At 33.5% G+C, this 12,173-nt stretch overlaps 1 protein-coding gene across 1 annotated transcript in view; it reads right to left on the bottom strand.

Moving 5' to 3' along the window:
• Positions 1 to 1,875: 1,875 nt before the first annotated feature.
• The window catches only part of LOC106458856, a 16,606-nt gene continuing 6,308 nt past the window's right edge, over positions 1,876 to 12,173 (bottom strand). The window contains exons 2-4 of the mRNA XM_022385205.1: positions 7,925 to 8,074; positions 2,407 to 3,112; positions 1,876 to 2,282 (exon numbers count right to left, since the gene is read on the bottom strand). Of these exons, the coding sequence (XP_022240913.1) occupies positions 2,892 to 3,112; positions 7,925 to 8,074 (371 nt within the window). The 3' untranslated portion in view covers positions 1,876 to 2,282; positions 2,407 to 2,891. The remainder of the gene's footprint in view (positions 2,283 to 2,406; positions 3,113 to 7,924; positions 8,075 to 12,173) is intronic.

The following is a 12,173-nucleotide window of genomic DNA, read 5'->3' as shown; positions in this document are numbered from 1 at the left end:
AATATTTTCTGTTTGTTTGTAGTTAAGCACAAAGCTACACACTGAGCTATCTGTGCTCTTCTCACCACGGGTATCGAAACCCGGGTTCTAGCGTTCTAAATCCGCAGACATACCGCTGTGCCACTGGGGGGCAAATCTTTTCTGAATTATGTAAGTTTATGGATTTTCTCTTACGTTTGATTTTTGATGATATCACGTAAAGATTTCTAGGCGATTGATTTTTTGATTTCCGTAATTTTATCGTCTGTAAACTTGACACGAAAGCCGTAAGTTACAGATTTCGAAATAAACACAATTCCCTACCTTTAACTAACACGATTAATATTCGTCATGATGTTTGAGCAAAGGACTCATTCCTTTTAAAGACGTTTTAATAATATTTTATTAATATGCATCATTATATTAAAATAAAATTGTAAAATCTATCAAACAATTACCTCAAACCATACATTTACTATATATTTAGTGACATATTTAATAAATCTATCAACAACCGTTTTGTTAGAAATTCATTATCATTAATTTTGTGTAGTTCCGAAAGACCGGAAAGAACAACAAATATGGAGATTCATAAACTGGAATATTTATATTATCGTCCATCAGCAGCAGAACATTTATTTCATAAGTTATGTAAATATTAAGTTCAGTACAGTATCGTAATGACATAATATTTAAGGTTTTTAGCAGTGATAACTCACTATTATTTTGTATTGAAATAAAAGAAAGTTCTAAACTTCAAAAAAGTGATATAATACAAATACACGGAGAACGATGATTAACGTAAAGAGTTTTCCAAACATTTTACAGCAGGGAAGAAATCAAATACTGTTTCAAATGATTACAATACGCTGATCTCAAAATTTAGAAAACAGACATACGCTAGAAAACAGAGGTAAGATTCACAATGATAGGCAGGAAACTGATATACAATGGAAGCGGAAGTAAAGGGCTTCACAAAGATAGATAGGAAACTGATATACAATGGAAGAGGAAGTAAAGGGTTTCTTAATGATAGATAGGAAACTAACAAAGACTAAAAGAGGAAGTAAAGGACTTCACAACGATAGGTAGGAACTGATATACAATGGAAGAGGAGGTAAAGGACTTCACAATGATAGGCAGGAAACTGACAAAGACTAAAAGAGGAAGTAAAGGGCCTCACAATGATAGGTAGGAACTGATATACAATGGAAGAAGAGGTAAAGGGCTTCACAATGATAGGTAGGAACTGATATACAATAGAAGAGAAAGTGAAGGGCTTCACAATGATAGGTAGGTAACTGAAATACAATAAAAGCGAAAGTGCAGGACTTTACAGTGATAGGTATAAAACAGGCATACAGTGAAAGAGGAAGTAGACGGATACATACATTAAAATGAGTAAGGATTTCACATTGGTGGGTTACGTAGACATTTCTTAGTTTTATTAATGTACTTAAGTCCAGAAGGAATAATGATATAGCCCAGTGGTTCCTAACGTTTTTACCACCAAGGACCCCTTTATTATTTTTTCCCCATGGACTCCATGTTTTTGAAAGATTCCGTCTACCTAACATTCTTAGAGAGCCAGAAAAATTATGACAGGTATAGAACAGTCTCAGTTTTTACGTGTTATTATTTTGTGTCCTTCCGTGCATTATTTGATTAAAGGAAATAGCTCATGAACCCCCAGGGGTCCGAGGACTCCAGGTTGAGAACCATTGGTATAGCCCAAACCTGTAAATATAGTAGTACTCGACCTCTAATAGGCTATACGTTAATACATCATGTTATGTTAGGGACCACTTATCATCTATCTACTGTTATGTTAGGGACCACTTATCATCTACATGTTATGTTAGGGACCACTTATCATCTATATACATGTTATGCTAGGGACCACTCATCATCTACATGTTATGCTAGGGATCACTTGTCTACTTGTTATGTTAGGGACCACTTATCATCTATCTACATGTTATGTTAGGGACCACTTATAATCTACATGTTATGTTAGGGACCACTTATCATCTATATACATGTTATGCTAGGGACCACTCATCATCTACATGTTATGCTAGGGATCACTCGTCATCTACATGTTATGCTAGGGACCACTCGTCATCCACATGTTATGCTAGGGATCACTTGTCTACTTGTTATGTTAGGGACCACTTATCATCTACATGTTATGCTAGAGACCACTTATCATCTACATGTTATGCTAGGGATCACTTGTCTACTTGTTATGTTAGGGACCACTTATCATCTATCTACATGTTATGTTAGGGACCACTTATCATCTATCTACATGTTATGCTAGGGACCACTTATCATCTACATGTTATGATAGGGACCACTTATCATCTACATGTTATGATAGGGACCACTTATCATCTACATGTTATGATAGGGACCACTTATCACCTACATGTTACCGCATGTTTATACTTCAAAACCGTGGTTCGATTCCCCACGATGAACAATATGTAGATAGCCCATTATGTAGCTGAAACCTAAACACTCACAGCAAGTAGAAAATATGGTGAAAACAGAAACCTAAACGTTTCACTGTAAGTAGAAAATAGGGTGAAAACAGAAACCTAAACATTACCCTGTAAATGAAAAATATGTTAAATGTACAAGTCGAAAATATGGAAAATAACAACAGAAATATAAGAACAAAAAAGAAAAGATGGTAAATATAAGTATAAAGATAACAAAACAGAAACCTGAACTCCACATTGCACTTAAATTGAAAACGTAATTCGGGAAAATAGCATTTTTCTGACATAGCTTTGGAATACACGTCTTAAACCATCAGTATCTGTACAAATATCATCGTTTTCAATAAAGCATTCCAAGAGTAGTTGCTTGAAGTCCTTGTTTTCAAATCATGAAATTCATATCGTTTAACACCAGGTGAATAATACGTGGGTTACAATCATAATAAATGCGGATGATAATATGCTAATTAGGCTCCATTTCTTCCACGATGGGGCGTCGTTGCAGCCATCTACTGAGCACGTGTACACGCAGGAACGGTATTCGCGATCGTCGCCAGGCCGACGAATATATTCACAATAATTGCCATGGTGACGAGAGGAACAGAAGCGCTTGGTGCCTATTTCACCTAAAATACAGTGTAGTAAAGGATAAAATAAATGCAGAAAAAAAGGCCCAAATGATTAAAATAAAAATTCCAATAAGTTACTGAAATTACTGTTATTTAGTCAAAACGTGAAAAAAAAGTAGACGATAGTTTTTAAAACTAACTGAAAACGTGAGTAAGGTCTGTTAGCAAAACAAAAACAACTAGATACTATTGTATTAATACAACATGAATACATGGATATTAAAACAAATTTTGGCTAAAGTTTTGTCTTACTGTAACTACATCAGTAATTTCGTGAACCTACCAAAGAAAAAGGAGTGATAATGGAAAAATTAACAAGACAGATATATATATATATATATATATATAAACACACACACACACACATTATATCAGTTGAGCAATTAAAAAGCCATCTGTCGGGAGAGTGGGTGGCAGCAGTCTCCGAACTTACAACGCTAACATCTAGGGTTCGATTCCTCGCAGTGGGCAGAGCGCAAGTAGCCCATTGTGTAGTTTTGCGCAACAAACAACAAAACGTGTAAGTTGTGTAAATATGATCTATATGAATAACGTTCTATATATTTATCCATTAACAAGGCCAAAAACCGAAAATTATCAAATAGAATACATATAACAACATTTCTACTCAAGTTCATTGGAACTATAATCTATTACATAGGTAATAATTGCAAACATAGCACACCTTACATACATCTTGTACAGATACACACTGTAATATTGTATAGGTACACACTGTATATCTTATTTAGTTATTTACTGAGCATGTCAAGATGTAATAATTAACGACTCGTTTCATCTAAGTTGGATATTCGTCCACAAAACCAAAAGCATGAAACATGACAATACGGTAGGCTATAAAATACTTACATTTTTGAATTAATTCTCACCTACGAATGAACGTTGCGTATTAATTACCAGTAGTTTTGCTAAGTATCTTGGATGGCGAAGCCAGATGTGTGAAATACGAAAACCGGATGCTAACAATAGCTGTTCATTAAAGCTAATTAAAAACGTTTACCTACATACACCTCGGTTTGTCATGGCCTAGTGGTTAGCGTACCAGACAGCTAATCGAAAAGTCGAAGGTTCGATTTGGGATATGGGCCATTATAACATTGTTTTGGCTAAGGGTAGCCATATTTTTGTTGACGGGTGCTACTTATCTGTTGCCTTCCCCCTGATCAGCAGTTCAAAATTAATGATGACTATGCTTGAATCAGAGGTTTCTGACCCAACAAATTAGTCAACATGCCAAGGAAATGTTCATATTGAAAATACCAAATACAGTGTATATTAAAGGTGTGGCGATCCAGCGATACGATACGAGTATCGTATTATGAAGCCGTATCGATACATCGTCCGATAATATTTATGTATCTTCACGAAATCTGGCAATCTTTCAGTAAAAATTATAAGTCTTTTGTGCATAAAAAAATCAGAATTTCTAATAAAGTGTTTTTGCTAAAAATTAATGATTCAATAAAGGAAGATAAGTATTGAGTACTACATGTTGTCTTCATATCTCTGATCAAACACATTACATGCAAAATAACATAACAAACTAACAATAACAAAATATATAGACAGATATTAACCCTTTTTTATTTTACTTCTCTGCAATTTAACTGATCAAACCTGAAAATTTGAAAAACATTGTAAAGTGTGAAGTACTTAAATAAGACAATGTTAGTAATATAGATAATAAATTATAGACAAGGCTGTCAAACTTTGTAACAAACCGTTGGTAAAACTTCTGTATCTAGATATGTATCGTATCGACTACTATGACGAGATACGCACCCGTTTATCCTGAGCTTATATTGAGAATATTGAAGACTTCCTTCTTCGAAACGCTATGTCCAGTGCTCTTCAACGTTGAGTAAATATTCTTACTCGGGAAACCTTTAACATACTCCTCCAGTCATAAAGATGTCGGGAATGTATAAGTATTAAGCATTTCATCCATGGATTTAGTGCGATTCACCACAGTTTTAGCATATACAAGTCACTCATTGACGATTAACTCTTTGTATTAAAAAAACTATTCAGTGATTGTGCTAAATGAAGATTTATTTGTTTTTCTTTAAGCACAAAGCTGCACAACCGCAGGTATGAAACGTTATAATGCTTCAGACTTACTGATAACCCACCGGAAAGGGGGGGGGGCGAATTAAGATCTCGAAACTCACTTAAGTTTTACAGCTGACAAAGTTAGCACTGAATCAAATTATTTAAACGTTAAAGATACAAGGCAATTAATATTTACTAAAGTTAACTAAAATAATTATTATCAATCTATAAATAATACGCTTGCGTTTGTCTGTCCGGAACTTTCGCATATTTCTTGATCAAACGCTACAAATCTCATATCGTGACGGCTGTTTTCCATTTTAACTTTAGTTTTTTCAGTTGCAAATTATTTCAAAAATTAACATTACATTGAATACAATTGCTATGGGTTTTCTCGACTAATTTAGGTCTAAAAGACACATGCGCAGTTCATACAAAATCATATGCTTATCACTTAGTAAACACGCATTCAAACGTTTCTGCATATTCAGCTACGTTTGCCTTCATTACAAACTTACTTAGCAGTAATTTAGCTTCGGTTCGTTTTATAGACTGCTATAAACACCTGTTAGCTACTTGTTTTTTTTTGTTGTTTTTTAGTACGGGTTTTTTTTTCGTTTTTTCTTTTAGTGTCTTTGTTTCAACTCATAAAACTGTGTCATACATTGAACGCTCATAACTGTTTCATACTCTCTACACTATTATAAATACCATTACTACACTTTATTGTTTACTTTACGTGTAGATTTATTAAATAAAGTTACGTCTACATGTAGTATTATTAAATACAGTTAAGTACGTGTAGTTTTATTAAATAAATTTACGTCTACGCGAGTTTGTTTGTCTGACCGCGTATTTTTTTTTTCAAATTGTTTGTAACTAAGCACAAAGCCACACAATGGGTTATCTGTGCTCTGCCCACCACGGGTATAGAAACCCGGATTCTAGCGTTGTAACTCCGCAGACATACTGATGTGCCACTTGGGGCTTTTCAAATAGACCAAGTTTTATCGATCTAACACATAATGCCTGCAAAAAAAAAGCGTAGCTTAAATGCCGTGTGTGAGAATGATAGAATAAGGAAAATTCAAGCGAAGGGCATGAAACTACCGCAAATGTTTTGCGGGTTGCGGCTAGTAATAAATTAATGTATTAATAATTTATACATAAATATCTATTAAATATGCAAAATTTTAAGTACACATTAACAATAATAATTTATCTTTTAAATTAAACGTATATATCATAAATAGGTTTTTAGGCTTACATAAACCAGGGCCGGGAAGAAAGGTCTCAAAACACTAACGGACTAAGGTATTAGTGACCCTCTAGAAGTGCCGTTGTTTCTTAGAAGATCCTGCGTGACAATTTTTTGTGTTAACGTTACAAAGAATTACTCAATTTAATTTTATGTTCTAATAAAATAAATAATCACTTAAACAGGAAGGTTCGTAATGTGAGTAACACTATCGGATTTTTGCGAGGAAGAGGATGCGCAGAGAAAGAAAAATCTATTACAGAGTCACTCTGTGATGCCTACACTTCCACCATACTCACATTAGAAAGGCAAGTGTTAAAAATGTCTGATCGTACACCTGTAAAGTGCGCTGCGCTATATTTGCTGTATGGTAAAAAAAAAGGACATTACAGTGCTGATTTTGCCAGCAAGCACCCTGACAGGGGCATAGTTCCAATATCAGTAAAACTGTTTAGTAAAATGGATCCTTCATACCGCAAACGCAGCCATTGACTTTATTGAACAATCTGCTAGTGGCCAAATGTTGACTGACAGAGAATGTGAACATAACTCAAACAAATGTAAAAAAAGATAACCCTAAGTTACAAACTTTCCAGCAATAACACATGATTAGAAGCATGGAAGGAATGCTTCATTCGAGTATCTTATGGCAGAAGTAAACTTACCATACCAAAACAAAACAAAACATTCAGTTGAGTATCTTATGGCAGAAGTAAACTTACCATACCAAAACAAAAACAAAACATTCAGTTGAGTATCTTATGGCAGAAGTAAACTTACCATACCAAAACAAAAACAAAACATTCAGTTGAGTATCTTATGGCAGAAGTAAACTTACCATACCAAAACAAAAACAAAACATTCAGTTGAGTATCTTATGGTAGAAGTAAACTTACCATACCAAATAAAAACAAAACATTCAGTTGAGTATCTTATGGCAGAAGTAAACTACCATACCAAAACAACATAAAAACATTCAATTGAGTATCTTATGGCAGAAGTAAACTTACCATACCAAAACAAAACAAAACATTCAATTGAGTATCTTATGGCAGAAGTAAACTACAGTACAAAACAACATAAAAACATTCAATTGAGTATCTTATGGCAGAAGTAAACTACAGTACAAAACAACATAAAAACATTCGATTGAGTATCTTATGGCAGAAGTAAACAACAGTACAAAAAAAAACATTTAGTTGAGTATCTTATGGCAGAAGTAAAGTATAGTACAAAACAAACAAACATTCAGTTGAGTATATCATGGCAGAAGTAAACTACAGTACAAAACAAACAAACATTCAGTTGAGTATCTTATGGCAGAAGTAAACTACAGTACAAAACAAAATTATACAAAAAAAGTTTTTCTCAACTCTTTAGTTGTATAGTGTATTTATACAATTCAGAAAAAATATATAAATTTTTCCCCTACTTATTTACGAACAAAGCACTTTATAGAATATGATATTGTCCCTTACCTTCATATATTCCTGTGGTCTTAATGCAATATTGAGACTCAAATATATCGTCACACGATTGGGGCTGTAGCTGGGAGTACTTCTGGTTGAATTCTTCAGAACAATGCATGTCAGTATTCGATACACATCGATAGCAGCTGATGGCGAACGCTAGAATATAATTGTTTCAAAAATTTTACTCTACAGCCAGTCGATATCAAGAAAATATCGACTTATTGAAATATGTTGAAAGGGTTTATCATAATTTCAGAAACGTTTTAATAACAACATACACTATATAATGAAACTAAAACTATTGGATTTTTCCATCTTCGTTTATGACTTTGTAACACAAATGTTTCAATTTATTAATTATTTATGTGACATTTTAATCTCCTTAAATGGTGAGTGATGATGAATATTTTTGATCAATGTATTTTTTCCTGAAAAATATAACAGTGGAGTTCCTGCTTGTTTGTAGTGTTGGATGACGTTTCGGCTTCTATAATGACGCCTCGTCGTTGTGGAAGGCCTTCTTCAATAGGAGACTTATAAATGATGGAGGTATACAGGTTACATTTTGGTTAAAAGAAAATACGATGGGGATTTACACATGTAACAAGCAAGGGTTAATCTATAAAACACACAACTTTTTTGATATGTAACAAGCAAGGGTTAAACTATAAAACACACAACCTTTTTGACATCTAACAAGCAAGGGTGAAACTATAAAAACACACAACTTTTTTGACATCTAACAAGCAAGGGTTAAACTATAAAAACACAAATTTTGACATGTAACAAGCAAGGGTTAAACTATAAAACACACAACTTTTTTGACATATAACAAGCAAGGGTTAAACTATAAAACACACAACCTTTTTGTCATCTAACAAGCAAGGGTGAAACTATAAAAACACAAATTTTTTGACATCTAACAAGCAAGGGTTAAACTATAAAACACACAACTTTTTTGACATGTAACAAGCAAGGGTTAAACTATAAAACACGCAACCTTTTTGACATCTAACAAGCAAGGGTGAAACTATAAAAACACACAATTTTTTTGACATCTAACAAGCAAGGGTGAAACTATAAAAACACACAACTTTTTTGACATCTAACAAGCAAGGGTTAAACTATAAAAACACAAATTTTTTGACATCTAACAAGCAAGGGTTAAATTATAAAAACACACAACTTTTTTTTTACATCTAACAAGCAAGGGTGAAACTATATAAACACACAACTTTTTTGACATCTAACAAGCAAGGTTAAACTAGAAACACAAAAAGTCTTGAGCCGGGTGTGATATAATGGTTAACGTGATCGAATTGTGAACCTGAGGATTCGATTCGTGGTTCGTGTCCCGTCTCCACAGAAACTCGATCTGTGCTTTGGGACTGCGGGTGCTGGTCAAATCTCACTATTCGTTCAGATACGATCGAGTAGTCCAAGAGTTGGCGGTGGATGCTATTGAATAGCTGCCATACCTCTAATATATCAGTTCAAAAGTAGGGGCGACTATGCACAAATGGCACTTGTGTAGGTTTGCGCGAACATTTTAAACACAACAAAAATATCTTAGACATTCAACAAGCAAACTTCAAAATATAAATACAAAATTCCTTTGGATATTTAACAATCATGTTTAAAACTATAAATACAAAACTTTTTTACATATTTAACAGACAAGTTTGAAACTAGAAACACAAAAACAAGAAGGATGAAAAACTCTTGAAAGGTGACGTGTACATCTTGAGTTCTTTCAATATAATCTAATACTTTTGAAGTATATGGCTTCAACTGTATATCTTTTTACCATAGAATACGATTATGTATATATGTGTATTGAATCAAAATTGTTTGCATCATAAGCCACTCTATCATACCTACATATATCCAATAACTTGGAATAAGCAACATCAAAACGGATCACCAGAAAAGATAAAAAGATTTCAGTAAGTCGTTATATTTTAACAAGATTGAAAAAGGGCACCAGACGTGTCCTTCTCAACTGCTTAATGTAACGTGTAACCTACGAGCTGTAAAGAACTCTTTACAGAATATTACAGGAAAGTATAATCGTTTCAGAAATGGCTGAAGTATGCTACTACTCTTGTAAAAATAGATATTCTCTGTCAAAAACGTCTTTTGATGTATCTTTTACGGTTAATATTAGACACTGCAATTTTATTTTTTCTTATTGTAAAACTCAGTATTACATTATTACGTAGGCAACTACAAAACTCGGTATTACGTTATTACATAGACAACTATAAAACTCAGTATTACATTATTACGTAGACAACTACAAAACTCAGTATTACATTATTACGTAGACAACTATAAAACTGAGTACTACGTCATTATGTAAACAGCTAAAACTCAATATTACCTCAATATGTAGGCAAGTAATAAACTCAGTATTACGTCATTATGTAGACAACTAAAAAACGCAGTATTACGTCAATATGTAGACAACTAAAAACTCAAATACGTCATTATGTAGACAACTAAAAATTTAGTATTACGTTATTATGTAGATAACTACAAAACTCAGTATCAGTAGGTCCAAGGTTTGAGTTCGTGATATGCTGCTGAATACACTCTCAGATGTGGGTTGTTATAAAAGTGGCACTCAAGTACACAATTCGGTTAAGAGTGTTCGTACAGGCAGCGAGTGATGCTGACTAGTTGTCCCCCTTCTGGTCTCTAGCAATCAATTAAGTGTCTCTAACCATCCCGTTTAATCCCTGTGTGGCATAAGGTTCGTCCCCCTTCTGGTCACTAGCAATTAATTAGTGTCTCTAACCATCCCGTTTAACCCCTGTGTAGCATAAGGTATGTCCCCCTTCTGGTCACTAGCAATTAATTAAGTGTCTCTAACCATTCCGTTTAACCCCTGTGTAGCATAAGGTTCGTCCCCCTTCTGGTCACTAGCAATTAATTGTCTTTAACCATCCCGTTTAACCCCTGTGTAGCATAAGGTTCCGTTAAGGTGGAAAAAATCAAATAATTTGCAAAACTGAAGAAAAAAAAAGTTTAGCTTTCAAAGTTTTTGATGAAAAGTGTATCTGGTCTTTGACATACCAGGAATTATGTTCTTGTAATTGTCTCCCAAATATATTTATACGTGACATTTTCTCGAATTCTCGAATTATAAAACGTGACTTATCTTCGTTGAACCTTATCTGACGCAATTTGTGCAGTGAATACTCAATTTTCTTTCGGGTTTTTAAAAAATGCCTTCAAGACGATGGTGACATTCACGTGCATCCTAATTAATCGAGATTAATTGAAATAAACCGCATTATAAAGTACAAAATATGAACCTCAGTGCACCCAGCACAACGAAATCTGCTGATATCAGATGACTGGAAGAAATACGTCACGGATCAGGAATATTGCTTACAGACAGATTGTCTATACGTCCGTTTTCTTCAGAAATTGCATCATTAAAAAAAGTATATTTTAGCGTAACACCATTACAGAAAGCAGAGCAATCTGTTATTCGAACGTATTTCACGCATACTAACATTACTGTGTGTCTACAATGATATTATTGTTTACTATTTGACTAAGACAACAGATTAATATTAATAATAATATTTTAATGTTCTTTTGCTTATTATTATATCATTTTAAGCTGTTGTAAGTAACTGATCAAATAAATGTTTTCTTATTTAAATAAGTACACGTATAGGTTCTCCCTCCAATCTGATGGCTTCAGGAACTTGGTATAACTATGAGTAAACTATAAACCTTCCTCACTGGAAAAGCAAGAAACCATTTTTAACATACGGTTTTAACTTTCATTTTTAGGTAACGGTGTTAATCTAACTTTTTGAAAAATTAGTTATATAGTTTACTCTTATTAAGGTCAATTAAGGTTTGTCTGTTCACTGTTCGTCTAATACAAACATTCAATATAAAAGAGCTGCCAGAAAGATCGTCAATTAAAGTTCTCTGTTCATTGTTTGTCCATTTCATTATACAAGCATTCAATAGAAAATATATGCCAGAAAGATCGTCAACTAAAGTTCTCTGTTCATCGTGTGTCCATTTCATTGTACAAACATTCAACAGAAAATAGCTGCCAGAAATATCGTAAACTAAGGTTTTCAGTTCCTTGTTTGTCTATTTCATTATACAAACATTCAATAGAAAATAGCTGCCAGAAAGATCGTCAACTAAGGTTTTCAGTTAATTGTTTGTCTATTTCATTATACAAACATTCAATAGAAAATAGCTGCCAGAAATATCGTAA

Source organism: Limulus polyphemus, unplaced genomic scaffold (genome assembly GCF_000517525.1).
Source record: "Limulus polyphemus unplaced genomic scaffold, Limulus_polyphemus-2.1.2 Scaffold524, whole genome shotgun sequence".
NCBI classification, from domain to species: Eukaryota; Metazoa; Arthropoda; class Merostomata; order Xiphosura; family Limulidae; genus Limulus; species Limulus polyphemus.
The sequence above is the reverse complement of the archived record's forward strand: the minus strand, read 5'-3'. Positions and strand labels throughout refer to the sequence as shown.